A 20,065-nucleotide genomic window follows, 5' to 3' on the forward strand; every position below is an offset into this window, starting at 1 on the left:
ATATTTTGGAATTGAACTTAGGAATTTAATTCTTCGATACTTTCCTTATATGTTCATTTCACAGTTTGATGTCGTTTAGGTTATATAATTGAAGTTTGGTTAGCCTGCCTATACATTAAATTTTTTTCTACTATCATATCCCTTACCAATCCCAAACTGTATCAAATATGATGACTCATACTTAATCCTGGCCTATATCATGAAAACCAGTCCTTATTTCTGAGAACAAGTACTTACATATTGCTATCTGTTCAAAACTTTCTAGTTTAAAAACGGTTTCAAATGGCTAGCTAAATATCGAAGCAGACTCATCGAAAAACATCAAGGAATATCAATACAAATAGTCTTTTTACAGATTACAAAACATTTTCAAACGTAAGTACTTCGTAACTGTTCATAATACAAATTGAAATCGATAGAATATATTAAGTATTTCTGAGCCTAACATCATAATCTCAGACAAAAAACAAGCCATGGAAGTGGTGCAAAGCAAAACTTAGTGTTTTTATTCATTTTATTTCATCTGAATTCGTAAAAATTTCAAGGATCTATAAAAAGGACAAAAGGTTATGTTAGATAGAGAAGGTATAGACAAAGATCGACAGAGGGACACGTTACCTAACGCAAAAGGGGGCAGCTGCCCGACAGATGTTCCCCACTCTGTCGTGGGAAAAAGTAGCATGTCCGCCTAAAACATTTAGTAGACAATTTCATTAAATAATAAATATTCATAAGTCCGGAATCTTAATTTTAGAAAAAGCAGAATTAAACACCCGAATTATAGAAATCTTAAGCCACGTGTATTATACTTTATACCGTTAACTTTAAGAATAACGGGTCAAAGTATCGGGAATTGTATGTGGACCTTTTTCACGATGCAATAAAATAATGATTATCTTAAGATCGCAGTCGAAAACCTGAAGTTCCTATATTGAAGAGAATTTTGGCCCTAAAAAGGGCCGATTGTTTATAGAAGAAGAAAAATAGGCTGTTTAGGCTCTCTCTCCTCGAATACGGCGGGCCAACTGAATGTCTTTTGGCATAATGGTAACACGTTTAGCATGGATTGCGCACAGGTTGGTATCTTCGAAAAGACCAACGAGGTAAGCTTCGCTAGCTTCTTGCAAAGCCATGACGGCGGAGCTCTGGAATCTCAAATCGGTCTTGAAATCTTGAGCGATTTCACGAACCAGACGTTGGAATGGTAACTTCCTGATCAGCAGTTCAGTGCTCTTTTGGTATCTTCGGATTTCACGAAGAGCGACAGTTCCAGGCCTGTAGCGATGAGGTTTCTTCACTCCACCGGTAGCCGGAGCACTCTTACGAGCAGCCTTGGTGGCCAATTGCTTACGTGGAGCCTTTCCACCAGTCGATTTACGAGCAGTCTGCTTGGTACGAGCCATCCTTTCAAACAGTCGGAAAATACAGCGATACGTTCACCGTTATGACAAAATGTAGAATACGCTCCGCGCTTGGAAGTTCCCACTTTTATATGATGCAACTACCGGCTGCCGGCTTCGGATTGGTCGAGCGTCGCACTGGAAGGGGAACTACGCGACCGTCAACACAACAAAGCTTCTATTCTATTTCTACCTGTTTTATTTCTTTTATATTCAGGCAAATGTAGTTGTGGCTGTGATAGATTTGAAATTTTAGCAACAAATGAGTCCAAGTTTGAAAATATTTAAGAATAGATAATACCATTAAGGCTCGATATAAGATTGGTACAAATACCTAGTACAAAAGGAAATCGTGTGACTTAATCAAAATAGTTATATCCAAAAAACCATACCTTCAAGAAGCCCCTCTCCCACAACAGAGCGGAAATGCCATAACCAAGTAAGATCTTACAGACAACGTAGCAGACAAGATGGAGAGCCACATAGAAAATATTCAAGAAGCGTTCTACGTCCTTAAGTAATAAGAGTCAATAAGAACTAATATCATTTTAACCTCAATGCCTAAACTTATGATTATGGAGTTAGAATATCCTTCCAATCCATTCCAGCTATTCAGCAATTGTTTTAATATGCAAAATGACGTTTAGTTCAAAGATACAAAATCCACAATCAACGATCACAGACGGAAGTCACAGTCTATTCACTTTTTATTTATTATTTCAAGCCTGAATATTTCTTCTTTTACACGGTACATTTCTGCAATTGACGATAAAGCAATGTTTTAATTTTCGTTAAAAATTTAATTTCGAGACAAAAATATTACCAGGGTTAGGATAGAAGTAAAGGATGATTTTTTAGAAAAGAATAACCATTAAATTTAGTGAAAGCCGGATTTTGCATACAAGGGACGTGGAGCAGATGTTCGACGCAGATGTTCTGTTCTCTGTAGGGGACCGAAGTACAATATTTACTCCAAATTCTGATTACAATATAATATTGCAGCAAAATCATAAATTCTAAATATTTCAGTGTACTTTAAATTATATAAAATCGACGTCATAAAAAATAAAAATGAATCGTAAAACATAATTGATCTAAACTACCTGAATTTAGATTTTTAAACAGAAATTTTAAATTACTTATTACTATATTATTACATTCTATATCATCCATCCGATTTACATATTTATTATGTCAATAAGCACTATTGATCTCTTTTTTTAAGAAATTTAATCACACTTCTAATATGATAAATGAGAGAGATAGGGGGAGATATTTATTGGGAGTTTGGAAACATTCATATAAAATTTTCTACTTTCACGACAATAATTTTGAATAAAACATAATAAAGATTTAGATTGTATTTTATTTTTCTTTTTTTTTTTTATTTGGTAGACTATTTACAATCAATTCTCGTTGAGAACGATTGTATTTTATGGCAGCAATAGAATAATAATTTTACGAGTCGAAAACTTGAAAAGAATTTTGGCCTTAAAAAAGGCTGATTGTTTATGGAAAAGAATCAGGTGAGTTATTTAGGCAACATTTTTGGGGTGACACCGCCCTCATTACCTGGCCTTGTTCAACAGATTTAGGAATCCAGTTAGGCGTAGGTGGTGGCGTTCTGGTGACACTGTTTTCAAATACTTTTACAAGTCTCTTGCTGGCGGTATGAGAAGAAGGATTGTAGCGTTTAGGGCTCGCAAGATCAAGGAGAAAATGGAGAACGCTTCAGTTTAGTGTAATATTTTCTAGCCAGTATTACATAAAATCAAAACTTCGAAAACGTTGATTCTTCCGCTGCGTAATCTGCGCGCCAGCATTCTTTTACCGAAACTATTTACCGATGTTCATAGCTGTGCGGTGGACTCTCCCTCAGGAATCTCTCAATCATCAGTAAGTTAACTGATGATCCGGGAAACCTATGGGTCTTCTTTCAATCATTATGACGTGCCTACTGGGTTCATTACCCCTCGTATAGTTGCTCAGCACTTCAGCGAGTTGAATCATAAAAAAAGCTGCTGGCTTTGACACTGTCCCGTGAAACTTCTTGACGCATGTTTTTCACCAGATGATATTGTATGTGTACTATATTTACCGAGCCTCTCTAAGGAGGGTGTATTTTTCAACCAGTTGGGATGCCACGACGGTCATTCCGATCCCGAAGCCAAGTAAAGATAGACTCCTTCCTGGTAATTACAGGCCTATCAATTACAGTCTTTTGTCTGCCTTATTGGTCCCTGCCCTGTCGTAATCCTCATGGATCATGTGAGTGCGTATTCTCTGATGTCTCCATTCTAGAGTTTCATCATTTTAGACTGGTCACTTTACAACAAACCAACAAATTGATGAGAAGTTTAATTCTAAAAATTGAATTCACATTCAATATAATATATGCGGCTTTCAACCGAAGTAGCTCCCTCTGTATGCGATGCTGTTACCAGAACAAGGCCTTTGATTGGCCAAGCGCGGACTGGAGGGGGATTGCGCAACTGTAAGCATAAAAGCGCGGTGCCAGGAGAATCAGGCATCCACTTAGTGGTCGCTGTTTCACCTGTACTGATCGAGTTGCATAATGACTGGTCGTGGTAAGGGAGGAAAAGGATTGGGAAAAGGAGGAGCAAAGCGTCATAGAAAGGTTTTGCGTGATAACATCCAAGGTATCACCAAGCCAGCCATCCGTCGTCTTGCTCGTCGTGGTGGTGTGAAGCGTATTTCTGGACTGATTTACGAAGAAACGCGTGGTGTATTGAAGGTGTTCTTGGAAAACGTTATCCGAGACGCCGTAACCTACACTGAACACGCCAAGAGGAAAACTGTGACGGCTATGGATGTAGTCTACGCCTTAAAACGTCAAGGAAGAACTCTTTATGGTTTTGGTGGTTAATTTCCCTTGCTGCGCCCTTCTACGAACAAACGGCCCTTTTCAGGGCCAACAACATTTTCAACGATGGAATTTTCTGTTTCAAAGAACCGTGTAAATCGATAAAGTAATCATGAAAGGCAAGACCCATCATATAAATCTATGTTTACACCAAGGTTTACACCAAGTTTTAGATGTCTTATCAACCCTTCATGGAGTTGTCTTTTTAGATATCAAATGCTTGTTCCTTTGTCTGAAGTTATACATAATGCATAGTGAAAACGGTTGAATGAGGTTATAAAGTTGAATATTGTAGTTATTTCAAAAGACTAATCAGGTTTTATAGAGAAATACGAATCCCGAATCATGTTAAAATCCAATGCAATGTCAATTCCGAATTGTGTCCTTTATAATACATTGAAAAAGGTTTTTGCGTTATCTAGTTTAAAAACTATAGTAGGTTCTAGAACAACGTAATTTTAGGAACCTTTCTAATAATCTAATAATCTTATAATATAATTTACTATAGAATAGATATATAATAAAATTTCATATATTAAATAATATTATATATTTTATATACCAAATATTTATATATTTATAAATTAATGCCAATTCACAAATGTTCTTCATGTTCACAATTCACAAATCATCTTCAATTCAAAGTACATGTAAAATATGTGCAAAGAATGTGGTTTTGATTGGTTGTTTTTGATAGATTCTATACAATTGTAAGTGTCACGTATACAAATAAACATACAAAGGCGTGTCGGTGAGCGATACGAGCAATACTTCCCGCGGTTCCATCCTTTGTCCCTATGCTTTTCCGAGAGACTTTTTTATGTCTTTATTTATATGTTCATCAGTTTGTGTCATTTAATACATATGTACTTTAATTTACGATCTCATTATACTACACAGAATTACTTACGTAAGTATAAATATTTATAAATAAAGTATTCTTATAATTTTATACCCTACGCGTTCAACCAATCAGAATATTTGTTCTTAAATTTTAGGTTAGTTCAAAGATTCCCATTTATGTGTTATGTCCCGCTTATATTCCCATTATTCTTCATCAAGATTTTATATAAATTTATGACTATGTGTGTATAAATTATATGTATAAATTTGTAACTAACAATGCAAAATGAGAAAGCTACAGTCATTTGAATATCGATATCTCGATACAAGTCGATTTGAACGAAAAGAAATGTTATCGATTGTTGTTTTCTATCTTGGATATGTTCGTGTTTGAATCATTTTAAGTATGCAGTGTTGCTTGCTTGACAGTTAATAGGTGCTAATAAGTTCTAGCTATTATTACATTTATTCTGGTATATAATTTCTGTTTAACCCACATAGAACATCATACCTTAGAAGCGTAATTTCGTACACTTTTTGTGTAATGTAGATTATATTTAAATTATTTTACGAGGTTAAGAAACCATATAGTATTATTAATTTTGTATTGTTTTCTACAGCTTTTGCGTATAATAAGTAATTGTCTAAAATGTCAGATGACGAAGATTTGGTTTATGTTAAGAAGCAAAAGACTGTTCATTATGGATCCCTCGAAGAAGCGGAGCGTGCTAGATTGGTTGCTGTGGCTGAATCTTCCGAGGAAGAAAAGACTACCACAAATTTGGGAGATAATGCCAGTGCTACAGCTACTTTGGGAAACATTCATATATCAAATGAATATATGGAACTTGAAGATGAGATGTCTAAAGATAGACAAGCTCTCTTAGAAGAATTTGAACGTAGAAAGAAAGCTCGTCAAATCAACGTGTCCACTGATGATTCCGAAGTAAAGAAAAATTTGAGACAATTGGATGAGCCTATTTGTCTCTTTGGTGAAGGACCTGCAGATAGGAGAACAAGACTGAGGGAATTATTGGCTAATTTGGGTGAAGATGCAATTAAAAAGAAACACGAAGAGGAGGAGAAACCATCCCATCCAATTGAGAGAGACACAGAAACAACATGGTATCACGAAGGGCCAGACTCACTTCAAATAGCACGTTCTTGGATTGCTAGTGAGCTTAAAATATACTGTTTCTAGTCTTTTTGTCTTTTATTGTTTATCTGTGTGATATTTTTATTTATTCAATAGCGTATTCATTGCCCAGAGCAAAGGCGAGATTGGGTAAGGCAAGGCAGGATTTGGAGTTGCCAACAGCTACGCGTACAGCACGCCGTCAAGAGCTTCTGAAAAAGTTACAAGCTTTGACAATTTACTGTTCTCAAATTGGAGATACGAGGCCAATTTCTTTCTGTCAGTTCAGTCCAAATTCCAAATTGCTCGCTACAGCTTCATGGTCAGGCTTGTGTAAAATATGGTCTGTACCTGACTGTACTTTGTTAAGAACACTTAAGGGACACACTTGTAATGTTGGCTGCATTGTTTTTCATCCAAAAGCTACTATTACTGAAGAAGTGGTAGGAGAAAAATCTGGACAGACTTGTGTGTTAGCATCTTGCGCTTCGGATGGTATATTTATTGTACCAAAATTTTATGATATACATGGTAAATACTATTCTAATATTCACTGTGTATATAGGAACAGTAAAGTTGTGGAGTGGTGGATCTGGGGAGGAACCCTTAGCTGAAGTCGAAGGTCATGAACCGCACAGAGTTTCAAGGCTAGCATTTCATCCGTCTGGTAGATTTCTTGGGACATGTTGCTACGATGCATCTTGGAGACTTTGGGACTTGGAACAGCAAGCAGAAGTCTTACATCAAGAAGGTCATGCCAGAGCTGTGCATTGTATTAGGTAACATACCTAAAATTGTATATATTTTCAATGACAAAAAACAGCGTGTTCAAAACAATGTTGGTCTATAGTTTTCAGGGTGACGGCAGTGTAAGCGCCACAGGAGGTCATGACTCTTTCGGTCGAGTGTGGGACCTTCGCACAGGACGGTGCATTATGTTTATGGAAGGTCATTTGAAATCTATCTTTGGTATCGATTTCTCCCCGAATGGATTTCACATAGCAACAGCGAGCGAAGATAATACATCTAAGATATGGGATTTACGAAAGAGATCCTGCGTGTATACGATACCTGCGCACACAAATTTACTATCAGACGTGAAATACCAAAGGATAGAAGGACAATACCTAGTCACAGCATCGTACGACAATACTGCGAAAATATGGTCAAATAAAACCTGGCAACCACTTAAAACGTTACCAGGTCACGATGGTAAAGTTATGTCCGTCGATATTTCTTCCGATCATAAATTCATCGGGACTAGTTCGTACGATCGAACGTTCAAATTGTGGGCTCCAGAAAACATGTAAAAAGACTTGATGGAATAAAGAATAATTTAGAAACAAACGAATTAAGGAAGACTACTTTATCGCCGCATACAGGAAGACTTCATTTTTGTACTATAAGAGAAGTAATAAACATATATTTTTATTATTTGTTCCTCAAGTAGTATCATATTATAATCACATTTAGAAAGTATTATTATAGTGGTCATCTAAATCAGTCTAAATCTAAAGTGTAATCTTACAAAATATTTACTGCTGACAACAGAATGCAAATTTATAGGTTCTTCAACTACTCGTAAAGTTATTCTTGTAATTATTTAAATTGGACTTTGTACTTAGTTTGATGTGCGATTGTAGTTTTACGTCATTGTCGATAAACATAATCATACGCAATTACTGAAAGATATTTCTCCTTATTTATGTCGAACGTTATATTCGAGAACGATTTTGTTTTACATGTTTTTATCGATTGAAATGTTTAAATTTCGGAAGTTGAAGAATTCTTAATTGGTGTCTTACGATTATTAATGGTTGAGGTAACTTAAAACGAATAAATGCAAGTTTATCAGTTGATGGTCGGTCGAGGAGTTTTGAATATAACCGGACGACTTCACTTTCACAAACACCGAAGTAACTGAGGACAAGAGGGTCTCTCTTGAGATATTACTTTATTTAATAAGTTTCACGATAACTTTCCAGAGTAATCAAGTGGATGTTTCTTTTCCGATAAGAATTGATTTTGTATTTCCTTTCCTTTTTTGTACCTTTTAATTCTCTCATAATCGGAAGGAAGAGTTACGAGGTAATAAAATGTAAAATATAAGTACAAATTGATCGATGATATTAGTTGTATGTGATACATTGCTTTTATTTGTCTCCAGGTATTTAATATTCTTTGGTTCGTTGAGAAAAAGGACGAAAGCTATATTGTGACGGATAGTAATATATTTTGTTACGGCAACAACTTTTGCGAATGATACTTGCTCCAAGACGAAACTAGACATTCATCTAATAAAAGCAGTACTTTATAACAACTATTCTATAAAGATTGCCGTATTTTTATTTATTTTAATTATTTTGACAGCGTTGTAATTATGTTAAAATAACAATGATCTAACAATAATGATGCTTTTATCAAATAGGAAGATCTTCGTGGAAGACAGATGCCATTATGACTTGTGGAACTTTCTACGTTTCCATTTCGTTAAATCTTTAACTATCTGTGAACATTTAGCGACGAGTGATTGAAAAGAGGAGAAAAAGATGTTAGCTGGTCGCAATTTAAATTGTTTTGTGAATAAAAATATGCCGGTTTTCTGATCCTTCCCTGGCATTTCTCCTTGATGTATAATCCTCCGTGTCGCAGAAGCGAAGATTCCGACATCTTCAGTTTGTTCGGATTTAATTCATGCAGACTCGTTGATGGGTAAAGATTGATGCAACCAAACTTTGTCGCCACCCTCTGCAAAATCAGCAGCTGCGTGGCCATCACCATGTAACACCCACTTTGTGGTCAACAGCCCGTCCACTCCCACCGGGCCACGTGCATGAATTCGCGCGGTGGAAATACCGACCTTAAAATAGTAAGAAATTGATATTTTGTTGAAATTTCAAAGTTGAATTTTAAAGACTTTGAATTTTTTAAACGTTTGAATTATTAAATTTTTGTATATGTAAGCTTTTAAATTTTATAATTGTACAATTTTTCCACGCGTAAATTTTTTAATTTCTGAAGTTTCAATGTCAACGGCTCACCTCGGCACCCAAGCCGAATCTGTACCCATCGGAGAATCGGGTACTGGCATTGTGGAAAACGCAGGCACTGTCGACTTCCCTTGCGAAGTGAGTGGCACTATGGCTGTTCTCGGTAACGATGACATCTGTGTGCCCGCTGCCGTATTTGTGAATATGATTTATAGCATCGTCGATGTCCGTCACGACCTCGATCGCGCATTCGAGGGCTCCATACTCGGTCTTCATGCTTTTCGCAGCTGGTGGCCCGAACGTCAGTTGCTCCCTCAGTCTCGGCCCGGAATTCACTTTCACCTAAAATGTCAAGTACTTAGGTAAATCCAATAACAACAATTCCTATGTTCCGGTATCACACTAATCTCCTTACTCCTTCCTTCTGTAGCATGTTGCATACATCCGTGAAGAAACTACTTTTCATGTGACTTTCATGAATAAGCAACGTCTCCATAGCGTTACAAGCGGCAGGGTAATCACATTTCGAGTCTCTGATAATCTTCATAGCTTTCATCAGATCCGCATCCTTGTCCACGTACACGTGGCATATACCTTCCGCGTGACCTAACACGGGGATATGCTTCGATTGTTCCTGAATGCTACGAACGAGGTCAGAGCTGCCTCGAGGAATCACCAAGTCTATGTGCTTGCCCATCGACAGCAGATCACCAACGTCCTCTCTGGTTGAGATGAGGGATATCGCGTTTGCAGCGCCGACGGTACTCAGTGCCTCCTTTACCAGATCCATTAAATACCGATTGCTGTTGACTGCTTCCTTGCCTCCTTTCAGAAGAAGACCATTGGCGCTGGACATTGCCAATGCCGCCACCTGAGGTAGACTGTCGGGTCTCGATTCGAATATCACTAGCAATACACCGATGGGAACAGTGATTTGCTTCAGTTCGAGACCTTCAGCCAGTCTCGTCCTCCTGAGCACACGACCGACGTTCGTTAAGGAGTCGTTGGCAATTTGCCGCAAACCAGAGCTCAGAGACTTCAATTTGGCAGGCGTCAAGGAAAGTCGCGAGAGCAAAGCTTTCGCCAAGCCACTCTTCTCCGCTGCCTCGAGGTCCTTCGCGTTAGCACTTAGAATTTCCCTTTGACGGGATTCCAGGAGATCAGCCAACGTGTTGATACAGCTTGCTCGTTCCTCTGGTTGAAGGCCTTGCAGTATTCGGCTCCCGGCGCGAGCTGGAAATTGTTATTTTTGGCTTTGAGGAAGATTTTCTTCCATAAATTGGGGTTAATATTACAGATCCCACGTTGAGAATCTTTTAGATGCAATTGCGTCTTAAGTGGATCTGATTTATAGACGAAGTTTGGCGTCATAATGTATTTGACGTAGTTTCTCCTTTTCAAATACCTCGATTCTCTGCACGTTTTGTTTTCCAAGATTTCTTTTTAAATGTCTTTTACATCCTTCGTAATTCCCTTTTTCCCTTAATTCAATATCGTAAGGGAAAAGAAAGAAAGTACATAACTACGTCCGTTGAATGGATAAAATTGATTATTCTCGAAAGAAATACAAGGGTCGAACACGTTGGCTATTCGCAATCGAACGGTCGAACCGCAAAGGATATATTAAATAAGTTTTAATGGAATCCTACGCTGGTAAAAATTACTCCAACTAGTAACGAGGATAGAAGAGACTTTGCTCGGAAAAGCTCTCGAGTTAAAGGAATATTTAACTACTTTTCTTTTCACTTACTTTTTCAATGGCCGGCCATGTTAACTAAAAGTTGTTCGGTTTGAATATACTTCCCCGAATAATGTGATATTTTTCTATATCTTAGGGGAGTGCGGTACGTGTCGCGGATAATTGTACAATGGCCACGATACCAGCAGCCGTAAGCCGTTTCATTTCTACATTCGATAATCGATGACCTATATTGCTATAGTCGGTAGAACAAAATGACGCTACTAACCGATCTCTCCACGAAAAAGCTATTGCGTACATAAACGCAACGATCTTTCCCGAATTATTTTTCCTTGAAACAGACAAACACTTTTTCATGTTTGACGCTTCGCCGAATAAATATGTTAAAATTCCTTAAGCAAATTCGAAAGTAACATTTACGGGAGCTATCTAAACTACCTAGACGACCCGTTCCTTTTATTTCATAAAGCACTCGAAAGGCATAAAAGTTCGCTGGAAAGTAAAAAAGCTTTTACCTTCTTCGGCAACAACCTCTACAGGTGCGAAAGTTTCGGTCGTCTGTGTGAAGAATGTACCGATCTTTCTTCCGGACAGAATATTCTTTATAGCCTTCTCTTGAGTTCCGTTACAGATCACAACGGAGACACCTCGATCCAGAGCCCAAAGCGCTGCATTAACTTTCGCGTCCATGCCACCGGTACCGACCTTCGACTTTTGTCCAAACTTGATGGTGTCCCTAAGGTCCATGCTAAATGTATGCAGCATCTTAGCGCCATCGTGCCACGGAGGCAGATTGTAAATGCCATCGACGTCGCTCATTAAGATTAATAAGTCTGCCTGAATTTCAGCTGCCAGCATAGCGGCCAAGGAATCGTTGTCTTTGATGGAAATACCTCTTCTTCCTCCACTACCGGCTACTTCCTCGTCGACATGTGGCGGAGGTGAGACAGCGTCGTTGGTATTGATTATGGGAACGATGTTCAAGCTAAGTAATTCGCTCAGGGTGCTGAACAAATTCTTACGAGTTTCCTCGTTGTAGAAATCCGGCTTGGTGACTAATACCTGGGCCAGTTTCACTCCATATTGGGCGAACATGGCGTCGTACAACGACATCAGGCCTGATTGTCCCACTGCGGCTGCTGCTCTAGGTTCCAAAGGGGTGCCTGCGTGAACATTAGGTCGAAATTACAATGTGCGGTTAGTAGATCGTGTTTGGTACAACAAACGGCACTGTTAGGTGAACGGTTTTTGCTAGTTGCCTCGTAGCTCTCTGGAGTCCGTCCAAAATCAGTTGACCGCTCATCCTCGTGCATCGACACATTACAAATTTACGAGTGCAGCAATTTTTCTCTTTTAAAGGATTTGGTATGCGATACAATAAATTCTGTTTGGTGAATTGTTAATTGGTGCGAAACGGTTAATTGATTTTGGGTGAACCGCGGTATTATTATGAATTTAGAAGCGGGATAAAATACGAGCGATATCTTGATAATTTACCATGCTTTTGCAATTCTTCTTTAACGTGTTTTTCTTGCCAAAACGAGTTAGAAATGCCAAAGAAGGTGGACAACTATTGGATACTCAAACGTTTCCGTAGAAGTAACAAGAAACAAGGCGACGTTATTTTCCAAGCAATTTCTGTCTATCGCGTTCGATCGTTGCTTTCCTCAAAAGGAGGAATTACCGCGAATGTTTTCCCGAGCAAATAGAATCTCGAAGGTATTACCAGTAAAAGAATTGGGCGGCTCGCGGTTGTTAGTTTAACCTACATAGGAAGACCGGACATTGTCAAGTTGCCGAGGAGCCCCTGTATATCCGGAAGTACCTCGGGGATGTTCCGACGGGTCCCCATCGTCAATGGTCTACAATTCGTATTTGCTACGAAATTTACGATCCCCTGTATCGACCTCTTTCACACGACAGTCACGTGAATGCTGGCGAAAAAAGAAATATCTCTACTACACCGTTAATACAAGCAAATAACAAGCGGAATGTTTCCTCCTAATGTACATTGCAAACACGTAGTTCGTCCTCTAGAGGAAAGAAAGAAATAAGCTCGTTCTCGGGCAACGTAATTTATTTAGCATTTTATTCCTTTTGTTCGCAAAGTTCTTAACCGTGTTCGTATGATAACCGTGTAATTTGCTTTAAATGTCCCCTGTATTCTTTTTCAATTTCTGTTCTCTGTACGTGCGTGCGTCTGTACGATCCTTACCGGATTAACTGTCACAACTGCGCTCATGTGGAAAAGCATTCCGCAATTCTTACCAAGCAAGGAGATTGTACGTTCTCACTCGAAGCAGAGAATTTACATTCAGGCAATTTAATCGTCATAACTCGTCGGTATTATTCGGTCGATCGATTCACCGTGGACGACTAAAACGCGAGAGGGCATTATTATTCTCGCGTTTCGTGTGACTCACATCGGCGACTCGCGTAATTGGGATTAATTAATAAAGAACGAATTAAGTGCGGAGACGAGCTGGCGAGATATACGAGCGAAAAAATATGCTAACTTAACCAAATCCGAATACATTTTTGCCATACTCGAGACTCATTAGCGCGCCAGATATAAAGGATTACGAATGGAGGAAAGTACAATCGCGGCGAACGTATACCCTCGTTTGTAGTTGGCCGATAATATTCTGAGAAGAAAATTCACGTTGAAACGATCGGTCTCGGCATGAATTACGCCCGGATATCCGATTTGTGATATAATATTATCGTCGAACGGCATATATTGCCCTTTATTGTAACGAATCGTTCATGAAGTTTCTCCGTTCTGCGCGATTGTACGGTGAATTAGAATGGTCGATGTATTCCACGATCGAACAAAAGTTAGTATCGATTTACTTCGTCTGAGAAACATCCAACGAGTCCATTACGTAGAAAAGCGTACTAAATTTACTATTGGGAAAAAAGCGCCTCCAACTTAAACTCCCGTTAGTATATATATTAGTATATTATGTACAAAGAAAGATGAAAGATTGTCTCTCAATATGTGACCGTGTCTTCGCTTTCACATGCAACTCGATATTTCATTTCGCGACAGATACGAACGCTTGAAGACAAACACGTGCGAAAGAAAGATCCTTATCAAACGGTAAATATATTTTTCTCTGAAAAGAGATTTTTTTGTCATAAGCGTTCTTCCTTCGAGCATGATCACACGTGCATGATCGTAAGTGCAAACGATCGACGTATTATTACGTAGAATTATACCTGAGCGTTTTCTCATGTGTCCGCCAGGACTCAGCGTTTCCCTCATCGATAAGGACATCAACAGTTCCTGGGCGAGCTTCTGTTTGCCGAATGCAACCGCACCGCTAGTCACCATAATACATTCACGACCTCCGTTTTGGCATTCGGCTACCTGTTCCACTATGGACGCTAAGCGTCCCAGTGCCAGTCCGTGCTCATCCTCCCTCGTGATCACGGCGCTGCCCAATTTCACCACCAAACGTCTTGTATACGTCAGCTGGCTGCGTTCGTTGAACATCGTTGGTTTACGAGGTCCCTCTACCGCCTGCAACTCCGTGTGTAAGTCTACTCGATTTCCCTTACAACGTTGATTAATTTTTTTCAATCTTTTTAACGATAAGATTTTGTTCACGTCGGTCGTATCCGTTTCATTTGGTTACGCGTAACGCGTCAGAGGAGATTTCAAGCAACAAGAACCTAACCGTTTTTACGTTCTTTTTCAAACATACGATGTCATACGTGTATCTCAAGACGCGATATTCATCAAGGATAGTCATTAAAATCTAAAGCAGAGATCTGTCCATTTGCAAATGAAAAGCCTCGAACGATTTCTATACCTTTTCCCAGGTTCGTAGCTACGACGCGGCATCGAGTTAATTTGCATCTATACTTCACCTAATTGCTCGTTGCACGAAACGCATTTTATTTTATTCTTTTTTACGCGTAACCAGATGAAATCTGCGTAATTATATAAGAGATGCCGACGACCTTTCAATTTTTTCTTTAAGCTGTCCGCGTCATCTACAATCGTGCGTATTTAAAATCGTTCGAGTTCTTGGCTGTTATCTTTGTGTGCAACACTTCAATCGAGAACGAAAAATTCCCGGCTACCAATTTCTATTCGATTGCCACTCGACACACTTCCACGCGTACACGTGTAACCTCTTCCTGGACCGATTTCTATCTGTTACATAAAATTACAGTTCCGATTACTCGTGTACCGCCGAATTAAACGTCGAAAGAATTTTTGCGCGTCTGCTCAGGCATTTGTTCGAATTACGATAGAAAATACGCAAATGCAAAAAATGCAAAGATTAAAAAAATATGCGGTTTTTTTCTTTTTACATGTGCGTACGTTTATTCGGCCAGTCTGCGTTTCGTTTCGAGATCGTATTTTCAGTCGGACATTTAAATTCTCTAAGATTACGCAAATTTTTCTTCTTTTCTTCAGTGACGCATCGTCGATTCCGGATTCGTTCTGACGCAGATTCCGTTGGTTTCGCAAGCCAGAGATTGCCGATTGTGCGTTATAAATCACATCGTGCTCTCTTATCTTCGCTTGCCAAGACGCAATTCATTTTCAACTATAATCAATTCGTAATTCCTTACGTCGAACGGGATCTATGATACTACGTGATCTAATAAAATTACTACATTCTTTATTCGCTTCGTTTCGATATATTAAATAGAATCGTAATTTGTAGCACTAAATACGACACTAAGCACTCTTACGATTAATTAACAGTTTCATCTTGGTTTAAAATGTATATGTGTCGTGGACGTTGATCGGAATCGACGACGTCCAAACTAAGCTAAAACTAAAGATTTCTATAACTATAACGATATTAATTGTTCTAGTCCGACAATGAGATATACGCGTATGTAAATGTACGTTTCTTAAACGTTCGTAAGGATCAATTACCTCGCAAAGAGTGCCTATTCTCTGCGTCTCAGTCGCAAGACATTTCACGATTCGAGCTCATCGTCGAAACCACCCTCTCTATCCTAATTTACGACACCCTCAAGAGCCGGTCGTTCTTTTTCTCGAATGGTTTTTCCCACGGTAGGGATTTTTCCTGAATAGAAAGCCGAACGATCGTTCCATATGCCCCAAGTTTTACGTTCTTTCAGAAACGTCATTGGATTTTGATCCAATCGTCATCTTGCTCGACCTGTTGATTTAACGGTCCACCGAAAACATCGATTCTCATCGTGGGCGACGATGGAATCGATCTTGTTCTTGAAATACAAAAGAACGTACACGCGATCCGAATTATCGACGATCGTTTCCCATTAACAGGTTGTTCGTATCGTGGCTGTATCGTGATTCAGTGGCAATTGATAAAACACGATTCTTATCGGCTCCTAGATGTTCTAGAGGAGGAAAGGTGGATCACGATTCCCTTGGAAAATCCACTTGATATATCTTCTTATCTTTGCTGTTTTGACGAGAAGTAAACACGCGGTACACGCGATAATTACTATAGTTGATGGTCGGTCGTTTTTCGATGTATCGCTTCGATACGACGATCCATCGTTTGTAAAAACGTTTGGCGAAATTTCGATGGACAAGAGAACGTGAAAATATTCCACGATCGAACCGTATATCGGATACATAAGTCAGACAGGAAGAACTGGATGTTGGAACTCGTACAACGAGCGCAAATGCGAACGATATTTATAATCCGGTGATTGCGTGGCATGCATGTGTATACGGAGATATCATTCGTATTATGTATTCGTGATAACGTTGCCGTTACATTTATGGCATTATAGGCAATTAAACTGGCGATCTTTACAATCGAACAATGCATTTTGCGTTTAAAAGCTCGTTTAACAGGTCCGTTGCTATTTGCTGTCAAAAAATTATCGAAATGCGGTTTCCGCGGTACATACGGCGTTACGTAGCATCTAAACGCGTTATTTATGGCTCTGTTTCGATTCTATACGCGGTAAATAATTTTCGTTATTATCTCGTGGCGAAAATTATTACCGAATGACATAACACAGTGGAAAGTTTTGACGCGAGGTGGTGATTTCTCAATAAGAATATTACATATAAAATCAACGAATAACTTTTAAAGCTACCACTGGCTTCTGAAAATGGTTGAACGTTTACCAGTGAAAATGTTGCTTGTATTTTCAGATTTGTTTCAAACTTTATTCATACAATAGCGGTAGTCGAGCTTCGTAATAACGCTAATGAAATTTCAAGTTTCGTATAACGAACACAATACGTATATTTCTAAAAGCTTTGCATAAGTTTTCGAAATAGTTTCACCAGCTTGTGTACATCGATACATATGTATTTTATCATCGTTCTGATTGCACGAGCGTTGCACGTGTCTCTTACCCCCTTTTCTACGACTTTTTCAAGATTTCGAAAAACAATCGCCGACGCGCACGCCAGGTAACTTCGGATTGGTTGTTTTATTAATTACACCGGCGGACGACACAAAAGCTTTCCTCGAGTGGCAACGTTCGATTAAAAACACGGACGGCCGAGCGCGTTAAAAATTGAATCGACGGCATACAAGTTGGCCAATCGTTCTTCTGGTCGGTCCCGGCACCGATCGATCGATGCCGTCGACTCGCCGCGAAGAAATGAAAGGTGAAAATAAGAAAAATTGCACGTACTGCTTGCTTGGGCACCCTCGGCCCCGTAGAGGACGAAGCCAATCTCCTTGGAATACATCCAAGTTTACTGGATCTCAATAGTAACAATCTCGCGTACATCGTTGCCTCTTCGACTTCTTCGTCCTTTTGCTCACCCTCTCACCAACGCCACACTATTACGATATTTCTAATCCGACGAACGTCACCTGATCACCCGTGCGCCCTTTTCTCGACCGAAGAAAGGAAGGTTACCGATATAAAGAGATAGGAACAGAAAAGAAGCGTGGATTCGTATCAAATATCAATCGGAAGATCGCGTCTCAGAATGGGAAATCTGATAATCCGCGAAGGGAAAATCTTGCGAGCAGTTCTTTCAACGAGTTTCGCTTCGGAGAATCTTGATGATAAAATAAGAAGACGAGAAGAGAAAGAGAAAAGGAAAGAAAGAAGTGGATGGGAGAGGACTACACTCGAGCATAGACCTCGGTGACGAGGTGGAGCGGTCGTCACGATGGTCAACGACACACTACTACTTGCCGCTGTTGGAAATCGCGGCAGAAAACGACGTCGACGTTATCGCGGGCGAAGATTAGAAGCCTATCCTCGTACAAAAATGTGACGCGATGAGCTGGTGGGAGGTGAAGTTTCTTCTGCGGAGAACTTGACGTTTCAGACGATGATCGACGTCGTTGTATCTTGCTTCGGAAAACCTCGACTCAACGGTGGCTAGCGAAGGCCACGCAAAGTCCGCAAAGTTCGCGCACCCTTTGTCCAACGAATTCGTATATGTACCATAAAATATGTAAGATGTGCAGCGATGGTAGCGCGAGTTGGCGAACTCTGACCTGGGAATCGGAGCAAACAGAATCGCTATCTAACTGGCGTTCGACTCGTACTTTCCAGCGTCGCGTCTCGGCATCGTATGCGCGCCATAGATCCGTATACGATAAACCGACGTTCGTGGATCGCGGTACATATGTATACGCGTAAACGAGAAAGACCGATTGCGAGTTCGACGTTTGTTTTCGTAGCCGTGGTAGATAGCTTATTTGCATTTGCTATTCGATAGAAACTCGTAACTCGTGCAGGAGCACGTTATCAGCGTGGCGAGAGATCGCGTCCACTAGGGAATTACAGTTTCTTTTCGAGATGGATGATGCGTTTTTATCCGATGTGAAATATGAGTGGTTAAGGTTGGGAAAAGTATACGAGTACGGGATGGGTGGATATGAAAAGGTAGCGGCGCGACGCGGCGTCGCGTTAACTCCATCTGTCCCTTCGATCATGCCGGGTTATACGTCTTCGCGCGTATATACGCGTGTTACGTGAACGCCAGAGGAGACGAAACACGTTCGATAAGGAGATATTTTTCAAGTACTCTCGTCGCGGTATCGTCAGATAGTGGATGAAACGTCAAGCTGCTCGTTTTCAGGAAAAACGCGTACTAAAACGCGAACGAAAAATATCTCGCTGGCCGTTTGCCTTCTTTTATCTGCGCTGGACGTCAAATTCGCCGCTACATCCATCTCGATGACGGAACAGAGGCATTCGAGGTTTCGATGGTGCAAGGAAAAATATACGAGGCAACGTAATTATGAGAATCGTATCGGAAATGCGAGTCACGGTGGATCGGTTTCGAGCGGAACAGCATGAAATATTCCGTAGCTGTTTACGCGAAGGTATACAGTTTCAGTCGGTTGTACAACACGTAATTAAAATTCGCGTCAACAGCTGCAACGTTAGCTCGAAGACAATCGTATTCGTCGAGTTTCTAACTGTTCGTAATCCAACGCGATCGCTACCGCGACATCGAACTGATCTGCGAGAGAAAGTGCACAAAGTAAATGGCTGATCCTACAGATTTTTCTACAAAAAAAAAAAAAAAAAAAAAAAGAAAGAAAAGGAAAAAGAAAGGAGACAGATCCGTGAGATCGAAATTCATTTTATTTGTTCCGATACCTGTGTCCTCTTTTTGTTCTCGCAACATGAGCTTTCAGGTTTTACCCGACGCTGATAGAAAAATGTTTCATGAGAAATAAAAGATTCATCAGAGCTTTGGAATTCCGTATATTTGTACGTCGTGGAATTTGAAACTTTTTGTTCGCGTAGGATTCGTTTATAGATTTCCAGCGAACGAGAAACGATGGTTTATCGATATTCGTCGCGAACTTCGAGCTTGCCATGGAATACGAAGATTTCCCTTCGAAAATAAGTTTCACCCAATGTCTGAGACACGATCGTACAATAGTGTTATTCGTTGGCAGCCGGGTCGCGGAATCCTTTCATGGAAAACGTGGCTCTGAAAGATTCTCGGGACGACGATGAAGTGGGGCTGCGGGCTGGTGAAAAGGGGCGGCAATGGATGACGAGACACGTCGTTGGATACCGTCGCTCGGCAAAGAATATATCTCCTTACAATTTGTCGATATATACATAGTTAAAGTTTATTTTCCACGCTACGATAAGAGATTTCGTGTACCTGTATAGGTTCTCCATGGTTGCAAACAATTTCCGGTC

The 20,065-nt window shown here is 39.8% G+C and overlaps 4 protein-coding genes across 10 annotated transcripts; 2 read left to right on the plus strand and 2 right to left on the minus strand.

The window, feature by feature from the left end:
• Window positions 1-422: 422 nt before the first annotated feature.
• On the minus strand, window positions 423-1,443 carry LOC117166546 (histone H3). The gene has a single exon (XM_033350581.2). The coding sequence runs from the start codon at window positions 1,401-1,403 to the stop codon at window positions 993-995; it is 411 nt and encodes a 136-aa protein (XP_033206472.1). The 5' UTR covers window positions 1,404-1,443; the 3' UTR covers window positions 423-992.
• A 2,111-nt stretch (window positions 1,444-3,554) lies between these two features.
• On the plus strand, window positions 3,555-5,041 carry LOC117166577 (histone H4). The gene has a single exon (XM_033350658.2). The coding sequence runs from the start codon at window positions 3,976-3,978 to the stop codon at window positions 4,285-4,287; it is 312 nt and encodes a 103-aa protein (XP_033206549.1). The 5' UTR covers window positions 3,555-3,975; the 3' UTR covers window positions 4,288-5,041.
• A 30-nt stretch (window positions 5,042-5,071) lies between these two features.
• Window positions 5,072-7,613, plus strand: U4-U6-60K (U4-U6 small nuclear riboprotein factor 60K). 5 transcript variants are annotated; one of them, XM_033350359.2, is made up of 5 exons: window positions 5,072-5,194; window positions 5,748-6,302; window positions 6,380-6,757; window positions 6,828-7,041; window positions 7,113-7,613. In XM_033350359.2, the coding sequence occupies exons 2-5, from the start codon at window positions 5,777-5,779 to the stop codon at window positions 7,570-7,572; spliced, it is 1,578 nt and encodes a 525-aa protein (XP_033206250.1). In that variant the 5' UTR covers window positions 5,072-5,194; window positions 5,748-5,776; the 3' UTR covers window positions 7,573-7,613. The 5 variants fall into 5 exon arrangements, with proteins under 5 accessions (XP_033206250.1, XP_033206261.1, XP_033206269.1 ...); XM_033350370.2 differs by lacking the exon at window positions 5,072-5,194 and adding an exon at window positions 5,490-5,600; XM_033350378.2 differs by lacking the exon at window positions 5,072-5,194 and adding an exon at window positions 5,495-5,563.
• A 584-nt stretch (window positions 7,614-8,197) lies between these two features.
• On the minus strand, window positions 8,198-18,261 carry P5CS (Delta[1]-pyrroline-5-carboxylate synthase). Of its 3 annotated transcripts, none has more exons than XM_033350320.2 (6): window positions 17,570-18,261; window positions 14,174-14,510; window positions 11,467-12,114; window positions 9,668-10,485; window positions 9,304-9,594; window positions 8,198-9,122 (listed from the first exon to the last, which is right to left on the minus strand). In XM_033350320.2, exons 1-6 carry the CDS (start codon window positions 17,666-17,668, stop codon window positions 8,955-8,957), a joined length of 2,361 nt encoding a protein of 786 aa, XP_033206211.1. In that variant the 5' UTR covers window positions 17,669-18,261; the 3' UTR covers window positions 8,198-8,954. The 3 variants fall into 3 exon arrangements, with proteins under 3 accessions (XP_033206211.1, XP_033206220.1, XP_076475860.1); XM_033350329.2 differs by having other exon boundaries at window positions 14,174-14,477; window positions 17,570-18,240; XM_076619745.1 differs by lacking the exon at window positions 14,174-14,510 and having other exon boundaries at window positions 17,570-18,251.
• Window positions 18,262-20,065: the final 1,804 nt, after the last annotated feature.

Source organism: Bombus vancouverensis, chromosome 7 (genome assembly GCF_051014615.1).
Source record: "Bombus vancouverensis nearcticus chromosome 7, iyBomVanc1_principal, whole genome shotgun sequence".
In the NCBI taxonomy this organism is placed as follows: Eukaryota; Metazoa; Arthropoda; class Insecta; order Hymenoptera; family Apidae; genus Bombus; species Bombus vancouverensis.

Coding starts and splice junctions, on each gene's coding strand:
- P5CS (XM_033350320.2), bottom strand. CDS start 17,668: ATGTACGCGAGATTGTTACTATTGAGATCCAGTAAACTTGGATGTATT. Junction 12,115..14,173: donor ACACATGAGAAAACGCTCAG/GTATAATTCTAC, acceptor ATGTTCACGCAG/GCACCCCTTTGGAACCTAGA. Junction 9,595..9,667: donor ACATGCTACAGAAGGAAGGA/GTAAGGAGATTA, acceptor TTGACATTTTAG/GTGAAAGTGAATTCCGGGCC.
- LOC117166546 (XM_033350581.2), bottom strand. CDS start 1,403: ATGGCTCGTACCAAGCAGACTGCTCGTAAATCGACTGGTGGAAAGGCT.
- LOC117166577 (XM_033350658.2), top strand. CDS start 3,976: ATGACTGGTCGTGGTAAGGGAGGAAAAGGATTGGGAAAAGGAGGAGCA.
- U4-U6-60K (XM_033350359.2), top strand. CDS start 5,777: ATGTCAGATGACGAAGATTTGGTTTATGTTAAGAAGCAAAAGACTGTT. Junction 6,303..6,379: donor AGCACGTTCTTGGATTGCTA/GTGAGCTTAAAA, acceptor TTTATTCAATAG/CGTATTCATTGCCCAGAGCA. Junction 6,758..6,827: donor AGCATCTTGCGCTTCGGATG/GTATATTTATTG, acceptor CTGTGTATATAG/GAACAGTAAAGTTGTGGAGT.